General features: G+C 45.8%; 1 protein-coding gene across 1 annotated transcript in view; it reads left to right on the forward strand.

The window, feature by feature from the left end:
* The first annotated feature begins 556 nt into the window (after nucleotides 1-556).
* LOC136634523 (mediator of RNA polymerase II transcription subunit 13-like) overlaps nucleotides 557-23,939 on the forward strand; it is a 195,983-nt gene continuing 172,600 nt past the window's right edge. Inside the window, exon 1 of the mRNA XM_066610067.1 lies at nucleotides 557-682. Coding sequence (XP_066466164.1) covers nucleotides 623-682 — 60 coding nt within the window. The 5' untranslated portion in view covers nucleotides 557-622. The remainder of the gene's footprint in view (nucleotides 683-23,939) is intronic.

Here is a 23,939-nt window from a genome sequence, read left to right on the forward strand (position 1 = left end):
TGCTGCGCTTCTGCACATCCCATTGCGAGGAGGCAGGGCGGCCACGGGGCGTCGGGCTCACCGGACTCCGCAGCGCCCCCAGCGGCGGGCGAGGGAGGCACCTCCCCTTGTTCGCGGCCGGGCGCATGCGCAGAGGCGCCCCGGAGCCCCTCCCACGTGGGCGGGCCCGGCCAATGGGCGGCGGCGGGGCGCTGTGGCGGCCGCCATTGCTGTCAGAGCGGAGCGAGCGGCGGCCGAGAGCGAGCGTGGTGCGGGAGGCGGCGCCGAGGGCGACGACGAGGCCCGCTCCGCCTGCAGCCGCGCCGCGAGGAGCCGGAGGAGCCCGCCGCCCCCGGAGCGGAGGCCGCTCTCCTCCACCCGCCCGCCCCGGAGTGGGACCCGCCGTGGGAACCGACCGGGGGCCGCGGCGCCGTGCGCATGCGCGGCGCGCCCTCCGCTTGCCGTCGCCGCCCGCGGCTTTTCCGCCGCCTCTCGGCCCCCCCGCCCCAGCAAGGCGCGCGCGGGCGGGCGCGGGAGGCACTTCGCGAGCGCGGCGCCAGCCGGCCAGCCAGCCGGGTCCGCCCCCGCCTGCCGCCTGCCCGCCAGACATGCCCCGCTCTGGGGGCCGGGCGCGCCGAGCACCATGACCGCGGCGGCGAACGGGGCGAGCCTGGAGGACTGTCACTCCAACCTCTTCTCCCTGGTGAGTCCGCCGGCCGCGGGGCTGCGCAGGGCAGGGTACGGGGCTGCGCAGCAAGCGCCTGTGTGGCAGGCAGGCAGGCGCGGCGCAGGAAGTGCTAGCACCCAGGCAGGGAGTGCATGGCAGGCGCGACGCAAGAAATGGACTGGAAGTGTATGCAGCCATGCAAGAAATGCATGCGTGCAAGCGTGATGTCAAGGTGCAGGCGTGGTGCAAAGGTACAGGCGTGATGCAAGAAGTGCATGGGTGCAGGCGTGACGCCAAGGTGCAGGCGTGACGCAAAGAAATGCATGGGTGCAGGCGTGACGCCAAGGTGCAGGCGTGACGCAAAGAAACACATGGGTGCAGGCGTGACGCAAGAAATGCATGGGTGCAGGCGTGACGCCAAGGTGCAGGTGTGACGCAAAGAAATGCATGGGTGCAGGCGTGACGCCAAGGTGCAGGCGTGATGCAAGAAGTGCATGGTTCCAGGCGTGATGCAAAGGTGCAGGCGCGACGCAAAGAAATGCATGGGTGCAGGCGTGATGCCAAGGTGCAGGCGTGATGCAAGAATCGCATGGGTGCAGGCGTGACGACAAGGCACAGAAGTGATGCATGAAGTGCATGTGTGCAGGCGTGATGCCAAGGTACAGGCATGTTGCTAGAAATGCATGGGTGCAGGTTTGATGCAGGTATGATGCAAAGGTATGGGTTTATGCAAGAATCACATATGTGCAGGCGTGATGCGAAGGTACATCCATGCATGTGAAGCAAAGGTGCAGGCATGATGCTGAAAGCGCATGTGTGGAGCCAGGTATGATGCAGAAAGTGCAGGTGTGATGCAAACATGCGCACAGGCACGGTGCAAAGGTGCATGCTTGATGCAAACAAATGCAGACATGCATCTATACCTGTACATGATTTTCGTGCAAGGGACACATGAATCATGTCATGGTGCATCAGGTGTAGTGGGGCATGGAGGGCGGCAGCTTTGACCCATCCCCAAAGAGGCAGCCCCCTGTAGTGTGCATGTGTGAGCATTCCAGGTTCAAAAGATACACTCATGCAATCTGTGCACAAGGCATATCTGTATCATGTCACGCATGCATCAGACAGTGGGGTATGGAGGGGGACCGTGCAGCTTTGACTCTTTCTGAAGAGGCAGCCTCCCATGGTGGCGTGTGTGTGTGCATTCCAGGTTCCAAAAGATACACACGCCAACCCGCCAAACCCCGTAGGTGCATTTTGGGGCCTTGCGTTGCAGCCATGCTAGCTGGCTGTGTGTATTCTGTGTTCTCATTGTGATCTGGAGGGATCACAGCCTTTGCTGCTGTTGCTTTTACATTGTGGTGGGGGATTTACATTACAGTCCTCCTCCTGTCTACTCAGAAGTCAGTTCCCTTGCAGTCAGTGAAGCTTACTGCCTGGAAAGTGTGTATAGGATTTTGTGCTCATCAGTGCTCTTGTAGCTTGGCGACAGGAAGGGAGATCTGCTGTGATGGAGACAGAGAGGAGCCAGTCTGGGCCCAGTTTGAGGCCTGCTGCCGCCACTGCCTCCTCCTCTCCTTGCTGACCTGCTTCTGGCAGGATGGTTGGCTTTATAGCTGCGACTTGACACCCCTTCCCCCCCTTGGCCCCACCTCTCGCCCCCCTGTCGCTGGCTGGCTCTCTTCCCCCTCTGCTTGACTTTCACCCCTCTCTTGCAAAGCAGGGCCATTGCGCCTTGCAGGGACTGGTGCAGGCGACGCTGTCTTTCTCTTCCCAGTGCTTCCCCAGCAGAGGCAAAGTACCGGGCTCAAGAGAATGGACACCAGCCGAGCCCTGCCATGGCCCGCAGGCAAGTCCACATGCTTTGTGCACTGCAAGCTGGTTGGGCACTGCTTCCTCCCCTTCTCTGCTTCCTGCCTTTCCCAATGCCGTTTTGAGCAGCTCATGCAGTGCTGCCCCCTTCCACATGCACAACTGGCACTCAGGACCCTTTGGCGACCTGCATACATTAGCTGGATTGGCACCGTTGTACAGCTTTCGGGGTATGATTGGGCAAGGGTGCTGAAGGGGCAAAACAACCCCACCTCTCCTCCAGCCTTGTCTGGGGGCGTCACGAGAAGCGGGCACCTTCCTCCCTTTCTCACTGTCATCACACTGGTAATTGACAACATTGCCTGTGTGCTGCGCATGGACTGCCTGACTTGATCTGAACGGCGCTTCAAGGGTCAGCTGTTCAGACTGGCTGCTACCTACGGATCTTTTCAGAGAAGGTCAGCTGAACATGAATAAGAGGACAGTTGTTCCCTGATGCTTTTCACTGGTCTATTTTTCTGGCAGGCAGGTGGGAGAGGAGGTCTTCTGTGTACTGTGTAGGGGTGTGTGTGTGGGTTTCTTTGGCTGGCTGGCTGCCCCACAGGAGGTGGGTTTATTTAGTTCATTGTGGGTTTGTTTTAAAACTTGAAATGGTAGTTAATAGTGGCTGGCTGAGCTAGTTTAACCTCTGCGGAGCTGAGTGTTGGAGAAGGGACCCTGAGTATCAGACTTGAGCTTGAACTAGTTTGCAAAGCAAATTTTCTGCCTTCCTCTCTAATGTCTTTTGACCAGGAATGCTTGTAGTGATTGAAAAAAATAGCCCAGTCCTATGCATGTCTACCCAGAAGTAAGTCCCATTAGCATCAATAGGGCTTACTCCCAGGAAAGTGTGGGTAGGGTTGGGCTGTCAGTCACTAGTGTCCTACTGTTGGATTGTGATGTACAGTTGAATCACTCCTCAGTTTAAGGTGGGTCACACCAATGGCATCTTTAAAGTCTCCCCTGCAATTTTTTTGTCTATGGGAAAAAGAATAAGAACAGAATTGAATGGTAAAATGTTAAAAGCATCCCATGTTACTGTTTGGGATTCAAGGTGGGTCTTAGATATAAGACCTTAATGCATTATTGTTTCACCTTAATACATTATTGTTTTCCTCCCCGTACGTCTTGGTCTGCCCATGGCAGAGATTATTTCACGCTGCTTGTACCTGTTAGGATTTCTTTAACTGGTGTGTGCCTCTGTAGTAAAAGTCACATAGTAAAGGTGCTCTGTTTCAGAGTCTTTGAGATGATATAATATTTGCTTTCAGCTTGGCTCTTTCCTCAAATTGGTTGAGCTTGGTTGCTGCTTATCAGATGTTCAGTGAGATCCCGGAAGGGCTCCATTGTTCATGCTTGCTATCTTGCTAACCTTTTTTGAAGTTGTGTCTGTGTGATCAATGGCATGCAGATGTGGCTGGTGATGGCTTGTGTAGGCTGTAACTTTTGATGCTTTCAGTGTTGGAAGCGCAGGAAAAACTGAGGAATAGGATGTCAGGCCATTCATCAGTGACCTTTAGAGTGGTGTTCAGCAGGAAGCATGAATAAACTGTGGGAGGTTCCAGTGCTTACATAGGTATGGATATTTGCTTGTTTTGAAATATGTCTCTTTAATTCAGTGGTGCATCCATGCTTCTCTCAAAGTACATCTCAGTGTTGGGAATAGAAGCTGTATGTGCAGCCTCCTGATTTTAGAAATGGACTTCATCAGAATGCCAGATGCGGGGGAGGGCACCAGGATTCAGGTCTCTTTTGTCTTTTGTGCACCCTGGGGCATTTGGTGGGCCGCTGTGAGATACAGGAAGATGGACTAGATAGGTCTATGGCCTGATCCAGCAGGGCTGTTCTTATGTTCCTATGTAAGCTGTGTCCCTAGAAATAGGTGGCAGTCTGTCCTGCTAACACACTCTAGATCAGGCTGCCAATACATCACAGAGCTCAGTCCCATGGAACCTGCTTTTTAGTAAGTGTCTTTAAGGATTACAACCATAACACGGTTTAATATATTTGTTGGAACGTAAAATTAACAGCATCCTTTCCATGCTGGCTGACTGGCCTTTGAAACATTCCTGGGTAGTTCAGTGCACCTTTTAAAGAAGTGTTCTCGTTTTCAGTGTTATCATCTGGGGCTCCAGTGAAGCAGAATTTATGTTTAAAGCTCACCTGTAGTGACCCTTGTTAAAACAAAGTGCAGATGATGGGATTGTAGCAGTATCCGTTCTTTTGAGATGAGGCCTTCCTTCCGCTTAAGAAATACGTCACCAAATCCAGTCCATCTTGACTCTGAAGTAAATCTTGCCGAGTTGAAGTAAGCTTGTATAGGATTGCAGCCATCAGCATTTAAAAATTTTTATACAAATGTCTCCCTGTTAACTTTGGTGATGTACAGTGCAGCTGTCAAGCATACGGAAAGGATGAACAGTCAACTGCGGTTGCCGATTCCCAGAGTTTTGGTTGTTTCTATATAACCAAGCATATGCAGTTGCTTCCATGGGGGGGGGGAAGCACACCCCTACCCACCCACTACTACTAGACTCTTTATTCTCTTGAGCAGAGAACATCAAAACTTGTATCGTCTTCTAATCTCAGCTGTAGTGACAGACTCTCTTGTTTCATGTCATCATGTAACGTAGTAAACAAATATGAAATTATTGCTGGCTGTTGCAGCCCAGTGGCTAAGAGCTGTGACTCAGGCTCCCTGGTTTGTTTTAGTCACTAATCCCTTGCACAATGTCTTGGGTGTAAGAACCCAGTGGAACAGACTTCCGTGTAGACCTGACTTACAGCAAGTGTAAATGAGCCTCTCAGCTCCCCATCTGCTATATGGGTGGAGGGGAGTAGATCTTATAGCAGTGGCTCAAATTTTTAGCATCAGGACCCACTTTTTTGAATGAGAATCTGTCAAGACCCACCAGAAGTGATGTCATGACCAGAAGTGACATCATCATGCAGGAAAATGTTTAATAATGCTATCCTGCTTACTCTTACCCAGGATTAAGTCCCATTGACTATCATTGTTAAAAGCATATACATAGTAGCCTGTTAAAAGTACAGATCTGTGACATTTCCCCAAATGTAGTCACATACCATGGTAGCGTCAAGTCTAATATATTAAAAATAAAGTATTGAAGTGAATGGGGACCTACCTGAAATTGGCTCACAACACTGCGTTAGTGGGTTTTTCACAAGCATTATGTCAAGCATGTAGAAAACTCAATGCAAATGCTAAGTATTGTTTTTATTAAGCATTAATTGAACATTCATTATAATCTAAGTAGTGCTGCGTAACTGTTAATTTGTCAACTTTTTAAAACTGGGACCAGAAGATTTGCCATTTACCTCTAAGCTTTTGTATATATCTATTATTATATATATAATTTTTTTTACAAAGGATAGACTAATCTAGATAATATTGCATGTTGGAAGGAACAGTGTGTGCTTTCTCTCTTGCTCTTATCTTTTCTTAACCCAGCCATGAGTGTGCTAGTTAATGGATTTGTACAAAAAGATTCTAGGCTGAGGAGGAAATTATTTTCTTTCTAGTAGGACTTGCAATCAAGGGTGTGCAGTTAATTGGAATCTCTGCTGCTGGAGTGGAATGCTTCTCCCCCCCCCCCCCAATGTTGGTTGTGATCTTGAAATGCCTACAACTGGCATGCTGTGCATTTTGTTAATGGAGTCGTAGCATTGTACTGCTGTGGCCATCAGTACTATTGCTTGTCAAATAGCCCCCCTGCCCCCCCTTGCTGCTTTGAAAACTCTAACCTTGTGAGAAGCGATGATTTGGTTATGCTGGCTGGAATGCGAGTGTTTATGTTTGATGCTGGCTGTTGAATGATACGGTATACATAATACAGCATGTTCTTGTTTTAAAAACTCTATAGCACAGTGTGTTTTTACTTCCTTAGAGCTGTTCTTGCCCAGTAACATTTCCAGTCTGTGGCTTCAGTCCTGCTCACTGGCAACCTCGATTTTATTGAAGTCAGTGGGATTCAACCTGCCCAATTGTGTTGTTTTGCAACCCACGTCCGCTTTGTCTGGGAAGAAAGCCCGGTGTAGCGTTTGACGTGCAGTTTTGTTTCTGTACTTCGTATCAACTTGGTAATTAATGAAAACAATTTTGTTTAATAACTACCTTGGAGGATGAGTCCTCAAAACCATGTGATTTACTTAACTGTGATTGTGAAATGTACTGTTGTGCAGGCTTTCTTCTCGGGTTTTGACTAAAGCCAGTCTCTGATCTGCCGCCTCTGAAGTTTCATGACTTGTTCTCAAACCCTTAAGGTAAGGGCATGCCAGGTTTTTGCCCCAAGAACTACACTGTGGCATGGAAATGGCACAGAGGGCCATAATACATAAATGTTATAATTCCTATCATAACTTTGATTTTCGCTCTGTTAAAAAATCTAAATTGCATTCCATTCTGTTTGGACGTGTGACATTCACACTCGCTTGTTTGCTCCTACCCTCCTTGTTTGAATTGGAGGAGTCTGAGAAGCTAGGGAAGGAAGGAATTTTCCTGGGAAGGAAAATAGTAAGAGAAGGAAGCCTCCCCTCTTGTTTATGGCAGGTGTTGAATCTGTACTCCCCTCCCCCCAGACACATATGCTCAGTTCTTGCATGGTCAGTTAGTTCATGTGTGCCTGGGCTTGTTTTTTGTGTGCACTCACATCCCCTGTTGCTGCTTCTGGGAGTGAGGCTGTTGCTTGAGGGTGAACGGTGCTAACACTGGGTGTGTGAGAACAGTCTGGGAGCTGCGTTATCAGCTGTGAGCCGGGAGCAACTAGAAGGTTGGATTCGAGGCTTTTGCAGGTCAGAAAGGACCCTTGAATCTTTCCACTTTGCCTTAAGGCCTGTGGAGAAATAGAAAACGTTGGAAAACAACATCTTCTGTATTGCTATGCTGTTCGTGAATTGTCTGATCTAAATTTTGAATCAGTGATGTGATTGTGGTGATGCTGTGTACAGAGATAAACAGTGATGGCTTGAAGTTCATTCCAACCATGAGGGGTTTTTCATTTAGCCCCCAGAACAGACTGCAGTCCTCAGGATTCACTCCCTAATGACGTTGGTAGCTTTCCTTTGCTGAAGGTGGGATGTAAGTGGGGAGTTGGTCAACCTCCTGCATGGATAGCAACAATGGATTTAGCAGGATGGCACATTTCAGTGATTCCTGATTCTGTGACCAGCCTGCATTGCATGGATATGAGCAGCAAGGCGCACAAGGAGAGAATTCCATAGCCAGGTGTTGTTGCGGAAGGGGTTGAGGAGACTTTTGCCTGTATCACTGTGAGTTGCTGAGGTAGGTGATACGTGGGAGTGCTTTGCAGAAATGTCTGCTGCTCCTTATGCTGGAAAAAGGTGTGTGTGCTTTTGACTGTTCAGTCCAGGGGTGTTAAACTTGTTTCATACTGAGGGCCGAAGTTAGCGTTCACAGTACCTGCGCGGAGCCAGAAGTGACATCATTAAGCAGAAAGTGACATCATTAAAGCCAGGAATAATCACTTTCTTCTCACATGCAAACTGGTTAGTTGCAAATGACAGAAGAGGAAATGTACAAATCATGTTCATAGATAGGAGAGAGCCTAATTATAATGGGGAGTGGATAAATTGTTTCCGGGGTCTGCATTCAGCCTGCAAGTCTTATGTTTGATATCCCTGATTCAGTCCTTCCTTAATTTGCAGGGTGGGCCCTTGCAAACTTTCATCGCTAATTAGTGTGATTCTCACAGCAGTGGCCCTGATGTTGAAGGATATATCCTTTTGAAGGATGTGTACTTTTGGCACTGTGTTCACCACCTCATAGTATCTAACATAGCTTTCTTGTGCAGTGTTTCTCAACCAGTGGTACTTGTACCACTGCGGGGTAGCAGAGGTGGTGTTCGGTGGTACTTGTGGGACCCCTCAGACACCGGCCACTTGGCAGCAAGACTAGCAACGCAGTGCAATGCAACAAGCACTAGGAGGAGGCTTGGCTTGGTAGGCAGATCTCCAGGGTGCACTTTTCATGCGCTTGAAAAAGCCCTTCCATCTCCCTTGAGCCTCTTACTGGTGTGTGTGTGTTGCATTGCATCTGCCCTCCCAGTTCAGAAGTAACTGAATGATGATGTAACTGATGATGACATCGCCAGTAAGCAGTGGTAACGCTTACAGCACCAGTAAGATGACTGGTGGTGATGGTACTTCTGGTGGACTATGCGAAGTGGTACAGCAGTGGACAAACATTGAGAAACACTGATCTTATGGATTTTGGTGATTGGTTGGCGAGCCTGTTTCACAGCACTGCTCTAAAAAAGATTTGCTTCCTCCAGGAAGGTTTTTTTGTAGCATGTCCGGTGGCTTTCCCTGTGGGAATCAGAATACCGGTGTAGAACAGGCAGTGTTGAGTTGCTGATGGCCTTCCACAGGTGCTTGCTGATCAAACTGCCCCCCCCAGACCCAAATGAAGGTGTACATTCTTCTTGTGTAAGAAGGAATGGAGAATGCAGACAAACCTTATTCTCCGAATTCACCAGAGATGTGCGGTGAGCCAAGAAGTCTCCCTCTGGAAGTCCTGGGACTGGCACCTGGATAGGTGATCTTCCATTGTGTATCCATCTGTTACATAGTAACTACTCATAATTAGATGGGGAATGTGATCCTGTTGCTTTTGTGCTGGATGACCTCATTGAGGGCAGGCTTGCTGTTAAGTGATAGTTTTATGGAGGCTGGTCTTGAGATTGGAAAGATTTATACTTATTTTGTACACTGTCTGTGATTCTGTTCTGTTTCATCTTTCCCTTGGAAAGGAAAGGGTACTATTTTTTTTAAATTGAAGTAGGCAAAGAGGAACAGTTTCATCTGTCTCTGTCTCAACTCATCTTGTTGTCCTGTTCCTCCTACCACTGTTAAAATCTTTTGGCTATGTAAAAGAATAAGAAATTCTGAATCAGGTCAGGAGGACTGTAAATCTAAGATATGATCAGTGAGAACAAATATCAGGTTTCTCGTGTTAGATTTATTTGGTTCTTCTATTCTCAATTTATGTTGACCTCTGAAAACCTGCTGCTCTGCAACATCTTAGTGAGCCGAGTAAATGAGAAAATAATGGTTTCACTAGGAAGTAAACTGAACACGTCAGACAAATGTCACATTTCCCAGGTTTTAATGAAGAGTACATGATGGAGGAGAAGAGCTTATTGGGCATTTGCTGTTATGCTTTGGTAAGGGATTTGAATGGCTCTATATTATTTCAGAGGGAGTTATTGGGATTGCTGTGTTAATGTTCAGGGACTCTGTAACTTGCATCTGAAATAATCTCTGGTCTGTAGAAATGGTACAAGTAGCCTAATATTTAATTTGGGTTAGCCTAATTCACTTCTGTGGGATGCGTTTTGCAACGTGGCATTGCTGCAACCCGTCTCAGAAGGTTTTATTAAGTGTCTGGGTCTAAATAGTGGAAGTTGGTGCAGTGAAAGTGACTTATTAGAAGACTCTTTCTTCGTGGAGCTGCTGTATGTACTTTTGCTGGAAGTGTGAGCTTCCTGATAACATTTAAAATTGGAACAGCCTTTTCTGGAAAGCAGATTTTTGAACAAAACACAGTGGGCGTTGGTAAATTTGTAATTGGTAATTTAGTAAATGCAGTCCATTTTTGTAAGCCTGTTGGTCTGCTATATAGGTAGTTTACCCCTTATCCGGACATCCGAAATATTTGTCCAAGACTTGTTTTCTACACGGTAAACGCTAGGTTTTGTGCTTATTCCCACGTACAGAGCAGGTACAGACTGTTCTCTGCTTTGTGGTGCAGACCTGTACAGATGCTGTTGAAAAATGTCAGAGGCCAGCAGACACCCATGTGGATAACACTGAAAAGAGCAAGAGGTAGCATCTCTCATTAGCTTTATGCCAAAATCTAGACAAATCCAAAATCCAGACACCTTCCTGTCCCAAGCAGTCTGGATAAGGGATACTCAACCTGTATCGGTGTGCAGGAAAGTGTGTGTGAAAACAGCATTCGCGTAACCTGCAGGTATCTACAATCCATGTGCTACCCATCCTTTTTTGTTTGCAGAATCTGTGAAGACTTCTACTGCTCTTGAAGTTCTGTGGTTTGATAGTATTGTTTTAAATTAATATGTATGTTTAAAACAAACATTGAAGAATTGAAAGGCCCTTCTTGAGCAAGTCATTAGGACTGCAGTCAGTGTTATAGAGACATTTTACAGCTTCTTTTTGTAACCTCTCTTTTCTGTCTCAGCAGTGCTACCACATGGTATTATTCTTGTCTCTTAGGACACACCGTACACATCTATTTTGAAGTGGAGGCTTATAAATTGGGGCTGTAAGAGCTTCTTAAATCTTACTTGCCAATATGCTCATCTGTTAGAAGATCTGAGGAGAGCAGAATTCCTCTAGGATGCTGCTATTCAGTGGCCCTGGTTCTCTTTTGTCATTCTTTCAACCACAGCACTTCCTGATCTTCTTTATCTAGTCTCCCCGCCCCTCCCCTCCTTTCCTTTTGTGCTGATGGCTTTGAGCTCCTTAATTTAATAGAGAAGGGGGCACGGACTACAATGTGTACATAGCATGTCGCAAAACAGCTCTCTAGTTCTTTTGTATCAGATTTGTTTGATATGGCAGATACCCTCGACTAATTACTAGCTTAAAACAATTTGTCTGAGCTGAAAAAAGTTTCAGAAGAATGTGGTGGAAAGCTGCAGTTGTGTGCTGTTGTCGGTCTTTGTTTCATTTGTGAACATGGCTGTTGGTTACAGTGAACATCGCAACACATGTCTGGTTTTTCAATTTTTGCAAGCCAGTCGTTGCCTGGATTCTGGTCCTTGAAATGTGTGATGGAGCACAACCAGCAAGACTCCCTCAGGTCTTGCACAGGGAGGTTATGCAGCAGTAACACCTGTAGTGCTTGTCTATATGATATGATGTGACCATATCAGTTGTTGGATTATGTCAGGGTTGTCAGACACAAAGCCTGCTGGCCCCATGTGGCCCCTGAAAGCACTTTATCCAGCCCCCCCGTTATAATTGGGCTCTCCCAAAGCTGCCCTTTCAGCAGTGCTGTTTCTGCCAAGACTTTGGGAGGGTGAGATGGACAGAGGCTGTAGAAGGCAAGGAGAGCTACAGGGGGAGGAGCAGAACAAACAAGAGGGGTGAGAAGGAGGTGCTGCCAAGATGCTGAGAGAGCCCAGTTATCATGCAGGCCACCCTTTCAGCAATGCAGCTTTTGCTGAGGTATTGCTTTGCAGACCACCTCTCAGCTGCTAAGCTGTGAAGTGGCACTGTGGCAGAAGTGGTGCTGCTGAAAGGGTGGCCCGCGTAATAATAGGGCTCTTGAAAATATGAACAGGATTTGCTTATTTTCCCTTTTGTGAGAACTGAGTACTTATTTCTGACCATCACCTGCTTAATGATGCACCTCTGGCCCTCGGCAGGTGCCATTAATGCTATTTGGCTTGCTATATGAAATGAGTTTGTCATCCCTTGATTACACCATTGTGTCTAGCCCAGAGGTTTTCAACAGGTGGGTCTCGTGTCAGGTGGGTTGTACCATTTTTGAGACCCAGGGGTCCTAGATGAAGCATATCTTCCTGGGGACTGGAATTGGTTTGGTGAAACCTCTCCTCAGTCTTCCACCCACCTATCTGTCTTCCCTGCTGTTGGCACTTCTCCTGGTGTCTGCCTTTCCTCATTGCCTCTTTCTCTCCTTGTCTTCATTCAGACCAAAAAAATCTCAATCACTTGGGTGCCAAGGAATTTGAAGCATTTCTTTTTTAGCCCATTATGTAGGGTTTTTACCTCGCGAAAGGAATTTTCCGGTCTGGTTTTTGCTGACTTTTTTCAGTCGGCACAGAGGAATCATATGGGAGGGCACATGTTTGCTTTGGGTAATAAACTCCTTCTTTAACTATTTTCCTCTTATTCAGTCCATGTTTTCTTTTGAGCATGACATCTTTTTATCTAGAGCAGGGTTGTCCAAACATTTTGGCAGGAGGGCCGCATCATCTCTCTGACACTGTGCCGGGGGCCAGGAAAAAAAAGAATTAATTCACATCTAAAATTTGAATAAAGTAACATGAATGAATATATTAGAGATGGAATTTATATAAATGAATGAAGGTCTTGCAATAGTTCAAGACCTATAAAAGGTCTTGCACAAAGCAAGGCTGGTCTTTCCTTTGCTGCCACTGCTGCATCACAAATGTGAAAAAGCAAGCGGTGGAGGGAGCCCTCGCCCCGCAGCTCATGTGAGAGGGCAAACAGTCGCCCTTATGCTGAGAACAGTTGCATTGGGCCAGCACGGGCTCCAGCAAGTCTCCAAAGGGCCAGAGACTCATTGGAGACTGGCGGCTCCCCGTGGGCCTGACTGAGAATCCTCGAGGGCCGCAAGTGGCCCCCGGGCCAGGGTTTGGGCACCCCTGATCTAGAGCTAGGAGTAAGCTTCTGAGGGTACATTCCTGGCTGGCTATTTTATAGAACTTGAACTCCATATAGGACATTTTGGAGTTTTTGTGGTTTTATGGAATGGGTCTATAAATCTACTTCGTAATGCCTTCATGAATGATACTTGTACATTGTTTATGTTACAATTCAAGAAACCATCAATATACACCAGTATTTTTCAATTTTTATCCCCTGCCATACCACTTTGCATGGTCCACCTATCGGGAGTACCACTGGATGTAACTGGTGGTGATGTCATCACCAGTTTCTTCTGGGTTGGAAGGCCAGATGCATTGTGGCAGATACCAAGTAAGAGGCTCAGGATAGACAGGGATTTTTCGAGCATGCGAAAAGTACTCTTCGTAGTTCTGCCCATCAAGCCTAGCATCCTACCGCTGTTTATTATGTTGTTTCACTGGTCTTGCTGCTGGGCAGTAAGTGTTTGGGGGTCCTGCGAGTACCACCAGAGTAGTGCTGGTACCACTGATAGAGAAACACTGATACACCTTAACTGTAATAATATCTTAAAAACCTTAAAAAGTTAACTACACTGTGAGTTACTCTGCTGCCATCCAGATTTTTGGATAAGTGGTCATAGATTGTAGGCTTATGAAATTAAGGCTGTGTTTATTTGATGGCGTGGCTGTACAAATGTGGAATCCATTTAGCTGGTGGGGAATTTTGACCCCTTGAGAGCTTCAGCTTTCACGAGAGCAAAAGTAAGATTCTCTTCCTTGTGTTTTGTTTAAAGTTTGGAAATATTTCAGTTGTGTCTGAAGACTTTCATTAAAAGGCGTCCAGAAGTTATGAGTGAAATTTTAGTGACTGCTCCCCTGCAAAGTTCTGTTGAGCTGTTATTGCTCCCTGAAAGCCTGATTCAGTATTTTCTTGCTTGTTCTCATCAGTCTGTGCTACATATTCAAATCTGACAACCATTTTGAACCGAAATATACTAGGAAGGACTTATGTTAAGAAAGAAGGCCCATAGCCAGGGAGACAGACCAGGGACAGACTGCACTTGCTCCCAGTGTGGAAGGGATTGTCACTCCCGAATCGGCCTTTTCAGCCACACTAGACGCTGTTCCGGAACCACCATTCAGAGCGCGATACCATAGTCTTTCGAGACTGAAGGTTGCCAACAACAGTGATGCTAGTCCTTAGGCTGCTTTTCCACCCATAAGAACAGCCCCGCTGGATCAGGCCATAGACCCATCTAGTCCAGCTTCCTGTATCTCACAGTGGCCCACCAAATGCCCCAGGGAAGGACCCATAAAGTCCTTTGAAGCATCTTACAAATACAGTAACGGTAATGAAACACAATGTGCAATCAATTGTTGGCGTGTTTTTTGCCCTCCTATTTATTTGTTCAAGATCATTGTGACCCTTTAGTAGTAGGAAAATATGTCTCATCGTTCAAGTTCATGACTAAATGTTGCAAGTAGAGTCGATCATGCATTTTTTTTTAAACTCCCAGTTTCTTAGATGCAGATTTAAACCCTCTTAACATGGACCATGCAACATTTTCTGGTTGATAAGTGCAATTCTGGTGTTATAAAAGCTTTAGTTTCTGGGAGCGCAGTGGCCATGTTGGCAGCCAGAGGGGACTTTTCTTGTTCTGTTGCTTTGTAGGGTGGACTTTGTGTCCTGTGGCAAACTACCTGTCTCTTGGACAAGTTCCAGTGTTGCTGCTAAAAGATTAAGACTGGGTGGATTATATGTCTTCGTGCTGCTGTGATTATGCCACAGCTTGCAGTCAAGCATTGAGAGCCTGTTTGGTACAGTACAAATGTAGTATACCTGCCTTTGCTGAGTTCAGTGGCTGACAGATTGCTGGACTGTACTGCTCTTGTTTTAATGTCCCAATCTGCAGTTCTTTATCTTAAGACCCCCCCCCCCCCCCAAAAAAAAACAACCCTGTAAATGTTTCGTTTTGATGTTCACTTCGTTTGCTTTTGGGTTTTCAATTTTGAATAACTAATCCTGTATCCTTTGAGATCTACTTGATAGACACTGGAAAAACTAAGCCTGGAGAGTTTTCCTGTCTTAAAACCTATATGGGCATATGTCCTTGCTGGTTCCATTCTCATAATTCTGTTTGCTGTGATATATGTCTGGTGGAGAATGCCTCATACAGCTGCCTCTTCCCGATTGGGGATTATTCATTGGTGGTACAATTAAACTGATTGTTTTCTGAAATTCTGGTTTCCTTACACTAAAGCTGTACACAGCCTGTTCACTAATGCCATTCATGGTACTATTTTAATGCATCCCACTCGTTCATCAGATTTTTTTTTTTTCTGGGAATGGAGCCTAGAAATTGTAAGTGATCGCTCCTTTTCCCCTTCACAAGTGGTTTTCCTATTCAGTGACATAGCTGGGTGGCAGGTAGGGTACATTCAGTTTTTGATTAATTAAATAATTGGCTCAAGGATTTCAAATGTCTGTAACGGAACCATTCTTTCTCCTAGATCTGAATATATGTAGGTTCTGTTGAAATCAAAGAAACATCTTTTTCCATCAAACTTATGAGGCAAGTGTTTTGTTAAGTGTCTGCAGGCCAGGTAGCTTGCCATTGTTGTTGGCAACCTTTAGTCTCGGAAGACTATGGTATCGCGCTCTAGGTAGTGGTTCTGGCACAGCGTCTAGTGTGGCTGAAAAGGCCGATTTGGGAGTGACAATCCCTTCCACACTGGGAGCAAGTGCAGTCTGTCCCTGGTCTGTCTCCCTGGCTATGGGCCTTCCTTCTTTGCCTCAGTCTGTTGGCCAAGTGTCTCTTCAAACTGGGAAAGGCCATGCTGCACAGCCTGCCTCCAAGCGGGCCGCTCAGAGGCCAGGGTTTCCCACCTGTTGAGGTCCGCTCCTAAGACTTTTGTGCCGCTCTTCCCAAACAAAGGTTATAGTCCTCCTGCTGGATTCCCCTCCCTCCCCCCAGAGCTGGATTCCTTTTCTAGGAAAAGAGATTGTGGGTGCAATCCTAACCCCTTATGTCAGTGTTTTCCAGCATTGACATAAGGGCAATGCAGCTCTGAAGTAAGGGAACAAACTTTCCCTTACTTTGAGGAGGCCTCCGTGAGTGCCCCAACTGCAGGATGTAGCACATTGTCCCATTGGCATTGGGTTAGGATTGCGCCCATAGTGAATTGGACTTTGGGCCTACGTATCTATACAGTGAAACTATAGCTGTGTTCAGTTGGCAAGCTATCATTTGGCATTACATTTGAGCTTAAGGGGAGGGTTCATTTTGGCTCCTTACTCAGCTGTTGTCATTCAGCTGCAGTAGCTGCTACTGTGTTAGCAAAGCAGTGCTGTTAGATGATGATAAAGTCCAGGTTTTTCAATATCTGGCCACCCCGCATGCTCCTCTGTCTTTGGGGTTAGCTGCTGACAATCTCCTTCTGGGTGAAATTGTCTCCCAAGGATTCTGCGCCTCTGTTTGTGAGTTTACCCAAACTTCCTTCCTCTTTCTTTGCTTCTCTGAAACTGCCATTTGAGGTAGTAGGGATGAGAAGAGACAAAGGGGGTGGTCTGTATCTTGCCCCCCCTTGCTTGTGCTGGCTTTCCTTGATTCCCCTCCTTTTCCTCTCCATGACATGGGAGCAGTACAAATGCAGCTGAATGAAGAGGCAGGCTACATCTTATCCTGCCAACTTAGCAGAGGTACCTACTACGTGTTGGTTCTCTTACACTGAGCGGGGAGCGGGGGGGAACCATGCTTATCTATCCCAGGACAGTGTTTTTTCTAGTAAATATTGCTGGTGCCTCGTGTGTGTGTGTGTGTGTGTGTGTGTGTGTGTGTGTGTGAGTGAGAGAGAGAGAGAGAGAGAGAACATTGTGAGCCCATTTGGGACACGGAATTCCTCACCCCACTTTTATTTTCCAAAGTAAACAATTTTTGAATTCTTGTTGTTTGTTGAAAAATGTTAAATAAATGTCGCCATGAGCTTCTCCATGAAGTACATGTGGTATAATTTCAGAATAAAGCTGTAGATGGAACAGAGACTGAGTTCATGGATAATTCTGAGTGTACTTCTGTATTTTAGTGGCAGGGTGAAAAATGTGGCTAGTTCTTTGCCTCTGTTGTAGTCTGAATGGGAATGAGGATGTCTGCAGTTCAGGGTAGGAGTCTGGAGAACCAGTGAGTTGTAATAAGAGAACTTCAAATCAATCTGGATCTTGGCAGTCCATATATGTCTCCTTTTCTTCCATGAAACTCTATAGGGTGCCTAGTCACCCAGCAGACTTAGAGCCCAATCCTGTCCAATTTTCCAGGGCCAGTGCAGTTATATCAATGGGGTGTGCAGTGCATCCTGTGTTAGGGGGATAGTCACATAGGCCTCCTCAAGGTAAGGGAGCATTTGTTCCCTTACCTTGGGGCTGCATTGTGGATGCACCGGAGCTGGAAAGTTGAGTAGGATTGGGCCCTCAGACCTCCCTAAGTTCAGTAAATTTGTTGTACCATGTGACTTCAGATCCTGTGTGGCCACTGGCATGGCTGGTGATGAGTTTGCAAATAGGGTTTGTTGTCTTGTATCCCAAGACTTCCTTCCTCTTTCAGGAGTCATTTGGATGCCACCTTTATAAGAATAATCAGTAATACATGGAAGACTTCTCTTTGGGGTATTAATGTAGGGTATCTCTGAAGGAATGGCATGGATTGATTTGATTTTTTGATTTGATTATTTGATTTTTCTGTGTAAACCACTTTGTGAACTTTTTGGTTGAAAAGTGGTATATAAATACTGTTACTATTGACACACCAGGGCTGGCAAGTACTGTGGCATGTGGTGATTTTGTGATGCAAAGATGGGTCCCTGGAATGCCAATCTTAAGGAATGGCTCTAGAAACCAAATGCCCTCATGCAACAGTAGTTGCTCTTAATAAAAAGTATTTGCAAGCGGTCAGTTGCACATTCAGAAGCACACCCCTTTGAAAATAGTGCCATGTAGGTAGGTGCACATTTGAGTATTGGATTTACGCCCATGGTTTCTAATCCAGAAAGTGATATACACGCATGTAAGCCTGTTTCTGTGCAAGTGTCTCCTGGGTTGAATTGGGGCAAAGGGCTTGTTGCAAGTGGTGAATGAAAATGGGCACATGCTGAGAAGAGACTGGATTCTTTTTTTGCCTGGTTTGCTGGTTGAGAGAGTTCCTAAACTCTGGACTGTACTGTTTCAGCCATAGGCCAACTGGTTCTTGACAATAAATAGCGCCTACACCATGCTGTGATGCGATTGTGCTGTGCAATGGGAGTGGGGCTTTGCCCTTTGCAGCGCATCGGTGCAGTCAATGGATGGGAATTGTGTACGGTCAGGGGAGAACTGTAGGCTGCTTGGATAAATCAAATGGGAGAGTTCTGGGGGTTAAGAAAATGTCAGATTTGCTGAAAGTGAGTTATATGCTTGGGACCATAGCGGGGACAGTGTTCAATTGACTTGGTTACGCTTGTCTCCAGATGTGGTACTGGCTGCAGTGCTGTTTTTCAGATGTCTGTACAGCGGCCTGTTTCAGTGCTGAAATTTGTGATTTTTTTCTTTCAATACATATGAGGAAAGCACTTCTGATTTGTAAGTTTTAGCTGAGTAACAGATGAAGCTTTTGTTCTAAGCGGTTAAGAGATCTAGCGGAAACTTAGTCTACTTCCAGCACAGCTGGTTAGGTTTTTTGTGATGCAAGATGATTTAAATAATTGTGTAACTCATGGAAACAGCATGTGGTGGGAACTTTGGAGCATATATTTCATAGATATGAGACAGGGAATGCTTTCTTCAGAGAATCACATTATTATATGTTTCTTTTAAATCAGGGGTCTCTAAACTTTTTGTCCAAAGGGCCGCATCAAATACCTGGCACAGTGTTGAGGGCTGGGGGAAAAAAATAAATATAAAATTTAAATAAATACATTGAAACTTAGATGAGTGAATGAATGGGCTCAAATGTTCATGATTTCTCCAAGCACCAACATAGCCCAAGAAATAAAGCATACACTTAAATGGACCCCCATTCCCCCACCCCACAAGCCCAACTCTGGTTTTGTTTGGTCAACTGGGCCACAGGCTCTCAGAGGCTGACCGCTGGCCGGATAGAGGCTCTCTGGGGGCCTTATCTGGCCCCCAGGCCGGGGTTTGGAGACCCCTGTTTTAAATGCATAAGGAATACAAACTGAGAGCAGTGGGCTGACTCTTAATACCCAAGAACAATTTTTTTGTACACCATTTTCATCTTGGCTGTTCTTTTTTTTAACTGCTTGGAATTGCTGTTGCCTCCAACAATAGGTAAAATAGGCAGTTGTCATTGGTTCCTGCAGATGTATTTACTTGCAGTCATTCGATTTAAGAAAAAACTGTAGATCAAACTAGGCTATTCTGCTCAGATTTGTCTCCTGGCCCATTTATCTCCTGCAAGTCTGTGCTGCTGCTTTAGTGACTAGCCATTGGGCTGGTGGTTCTGAGCTGGGGGGGGAGGAGAGAGAGTGACTTGGTGGGCTCAATGCCACTTACCTATTCCTTATCCTAGCAATTTTTTTTCTGCACTCATAAGCATTTGTTGTTCATATAAAAATGATGCTGGGACACCTAACTGATTTTCTTTCTTGAACTTGGGATAAAAAAGGATGACATTCATTGGGTAGCAGCTTAGACATTCTAAGTGAGATCCTGATTGATTTACAGCAGGGATGTCCAAAGTTTTTGGCAGGAGGGCCACATCATCTCTCTGACACTGTGTCGAGGCCCCGGGGGAAAAAAGAATTAATTTACATTTAAAATTTGAATAAAGTTACATAAGTTTACATAAATGAATATATTAAAGATGAATAGCTCATGCAAGAGGTCAAACAGTCACCCTCACGCTGAAAGCTGTTGCGTTGAGCCAGTGTGGGCTCCAACAAATCTCCAGAGGGCTAGAGGCTCATTGGAGACTGGGGGCTCCCTGAGGGCCGCATTGAGAGTCCCTGAGGGCCGCAAGTGACCCCAGGGCCGGGGTTTGGGCACCCCTGATTTACAGTATTGGAAATACCAGCTGCACAGGCTACTGTAGACCCCTTGCCTCATTGCATTAAGAGCTTCTTCTTTGTTGTGTAAACAGATACTCTGCTGCAGGTTGTGGGAGACCTGACTGCCTTATTAAGAGCCTCTTTGTTGTGCTTTGACCACTGTGGTATATGTGGTTAAGCAATGCATACCTGTATTGAAAATATCAGTTCAGAATTTTTCCAGGGTACCTGTATTAACGTGTGGAGCTCCAGTTCCTTGTTTGAAGAGTGTGTGTGTATTGCATTTTTTTTGCAGTGCAGCTTGGCTTCTGAGCCTTAGGTTTCAGTTTCACTGCAAAAGTGGAGGGCTGAGCTTTGTAATTTTGTCCTGCATAGGTGATATTAGCAGGTGACGAGATGCATCTGTTACACTGCTGTACTCTGGTTTCATTCAGAAATCATTGTGACATCGGAACCATACTATCCTGAATGCAGAGAGATAGGGAGGGGCCGTAACTCACTAGAAAAAGCACCTGCTCTGCATAGAGAAGTTTTCCCTATTCAATCCCTGGGGTCTCCAGCTAAGAGAAAAAAAGGCAAGAAAGATGTGTAAAGTCTTTTGCAAACTGCTCATGCAATACAAATGTGTGCATATTTTTCAGTGGCTTGGATCTAAGGGACAGTGAAGGGAAGGGGGAATGATTGAGTGCTGTTCTGTCAGTCCTGTGCTAGTGGAAGACCTCTTGCAACATAAAGATTTAATGTATTGGCGGTGCAATATATGATATAAATGGGAGCTCTTTTTCCTTCGTAGCAACCATGGGTGCAGTGGGTGTGTACAACTGGCTTCCCAGCATGATTGAAATCTCCAGCTGGCAAGTCCCCTTCTCATTGTGTCCACAGTTGCAAGTGTCAACACTTTTGCTTCCCCTTCTCCGGTGCATATTTCGTGCTGCAGGGTCACCTAGCAATGCCACTGTCTGCTTCCAGACACCTTTGTCTTGCAGTGGCCCTATGTTGAATGCTGCTTCCTTCCCTTTCAGAAATGGATGTCTTGGGCAGTTGAGTGGATGGAGCACAATTGCAAAACTATGGGCATAGCCCTAACCCACTTTCCAGCACCAACATAAGGGCAACGTATCTCCGAGGGAAGGGAACAAACATTCCCTTACTTTGAGGGGGGCTCTGTGAGTGCCACCCAGCTGCAGGATGCAGCACCTGTCCCATTGGCACAGCTGTGCCAGTGCTAGAAAGTTGGTGTGGATTTGGGCCGTACCTTGAAAGACACACAAAAAGTCCCCCACACCTGTTTTGCTGAGACCAGGACACACCTGAAGCGTCTCCTTAAAGAAGTGTATAGCCATCTTCATTTTTAAAAATGTGGTGGTTTAGAAATGGGTAATGTTTTAGAACCTGCTTTTCTGCTGTTCCCTGGAATGTGTCTGCTTGAGGTGGGAGGTCAGGGCTGTGCTAGCTAAGCTATAGGAACTGCTGTCTTTTCACTACCTTGTGATGCAGAAGTAATTCTGCTGCAGTTGCCAGCCACAGGAAGAATCCTCCTATTGGATATCCATGAGCTTGGCACCTGTGGGCAGAATCCTAACCAGGTCTCAGAAGTACTGTAGATGCTTATAGTAAGTGAAATTGTTGCCAAGTAATCAAGCTCCAATTATCACTTCGGCTTATCTCTGGTCAATCAGAGGGCAGAACCTTTTAACTCTGAACAGTTTCCTTTCTTCCCTAAGCTTAGGCAGGCAGCTGGTTAGTTGCTATAGTTACTTTCCTGGGGCATTCCAGCCAAAGTTAACCTTTTATTCCCCTCCGTTTCCTTTTGCTGCTGCAACCTGATTCCCTTTTGCAAAGGCTTTGCATTTGGCAGAGGTCTTTCTTTTTCAACACCAGGATGGGATCAGCTTTCCATTTGAAGCAACAATTCCCAGGCTACAATTCAATGCAGCATTACTTAAGAATAACACCCATGGAAAGCAGTGGGTCTACTTCTGAGTAAAAAGGGTTGCAAATGTATGCAACTGCATCACTCTGCTGTGAATTTAATTGCACACTCCCAGTTATGTGTTATGGGTTGTATGCTGTATGTAGAGCTTCTGGCTTAACACACCAGACACCTTAAAGGTGGATTTGATTCATGGTTCTCATGCAGTGGTTCCCAACCTTTTTCACTTGCATATCCCTTGGCAGCCTATTTCCATAAATTGTACTTTCCATATTAGCAAAATATTTGTAATTAATAATACAAGCCCTCATCTCCTCTCAGACTTCATGTATTCATCACATATTTTCTCTTTTCATCTGTTTGAAGAACAGAAGACTCTGCCTTTGCACTGTTTTGCACCAGAAGTGTGCTGAGAAATTCTGGGTGATTGATCACTTTCCATATTATGTTTCAGCTCTTTTACTGAGCTGGTTTTCAATCACTGGTTCATACATGAATTGATGACCAAAAACTAGCTATTGGTAGGGCTTTCACAGCCAACTAGCTACCTCCCTTCCTGCCTTGCAGGTCCTTGCAAGGCATTCTGGAGCATGACCTGCCTTTTTCTGCCATTATTCCATTCTTTTTCAAGTACCCCTAAAGGTTCTGTTGAGTGACCCTGGAGTACATGACTACCAGGTTGGGAACCACTGTTTTACTGCTATGTTGTTTACAGTGCACTTAGTGTTTACAAAAAGGTGGTGAAGACCAGAATTTAAAAAGAATAAAAATGTAACTTATGATCATTTACTATGTTTTTAATAAATTAGAGACTACAGTTCTTAAGTAACAATTAGTGGTAGGCTATTTTTCAGGATCTGGCCTCAGGTAAAATCAGACCAAACAATAGTTAGACACCCCCTTAAGTTTAACCCCCGACTTCTCTGAGGGTCATAGAAAATTCCATGATTTTTGACTCAAAACCTCCCCTCGACTTATCTGTGGGGTCGACTTATAGGCCATTATCTGTGGTAATTCACATAATGAATTGGGGTGAGTGCTTTTTGAGCTTTCATTCATATTTCTTGTATTTTTCTCTGTCAATAGGCAAAATAAGCAAAACAAGAGATATGAATGCTTGTTGTAGGAAAAGGAGAGCTGCCTTCATTTATATGAAATAAAAAGATTTTAACAAGTAAAGATTTCAGATACATTTCTGCCACACAGACTGGCAGTGTGTGTGTGTGTGTTTAATCTTGTGCATGCTTGTTGTGGCTGCTGCGTATTTTGGGGGGATTGATGCAGAAGCATTTTCAAGCCAAAGCAGGTTTTAAAATGGTCATTTCAGGATAGGACATGAACTGAATGAGAGGGAGTGTGAAGGTGTGTCTCATCATTAACATGAGAAATGGCTTGAGAGAAGAGAGCTTCTGTAAAAGACAAGAAATTTCTGTTTCTGTTTTGCAGTACAGTCTAGCCTATTTATACATGGATTTTTTATACACGGATTTGAATGAACACGAATGGCCCCTGCAAATGAGAAGGAATGTGCTGATCCCTGGAGAAGGGGAAAAATGCACCCCTTTAAAATCAGTTTTAAAAACTGAGCAGTCCTTTAACAATAGCCTCCTTAATGAGAGAGAGAGAGAGAGAGAGAGGGCAGCAGGCTGACAATCCTTCTATCGCCATTGGACCCCTCCCTTCCCCCTGAGTACATGAAAGAAAGATATTTTGCATTGGTGAAGGGATGGGTCGGAGTGAAGCCTTTCTAAGCACTTTGAGAGAGGCTGATTGTTGGATTGTCCTCTTAATGACTCCATCTTAACATCACAAAGGTCAGCAAGGCTGTTTTTAAATCACCTGAGCAAAAGGACTTTGTTTTTTAAATTGATTTGCTATAGTGCTGTGGTTTTTTGCCATCCACATGAGTGCTTGGAACACATGGAATAATGAGGCTCAACTTGTACTGTAATATAAACTGCTCACAGAGCCAGTCCATGGTTCCATTTAACCCGGATTCATAGAATCATAGAGTTGCAAGGGTCGTAATAGGTCATCTAGTCCAGGGGTGCTCAATACGTCGATCGCAATCGACCGG

This window comes from Tiliqua scincoides, chromosome 14, assembly GCF_035046505.1.
Source record: "Tiliqua scincoides isolate rTilSci1 chromosome 14, rTilSci1.hap2, whole genome shotgun sequence".
Taxonomy (NCBI): domain Eukaryota; kingdom Metazoa; phylum Chordata; class Lepidosauria; order Squamata; family Scincidae; genus Tiliqua; species Tiliqua scincoides.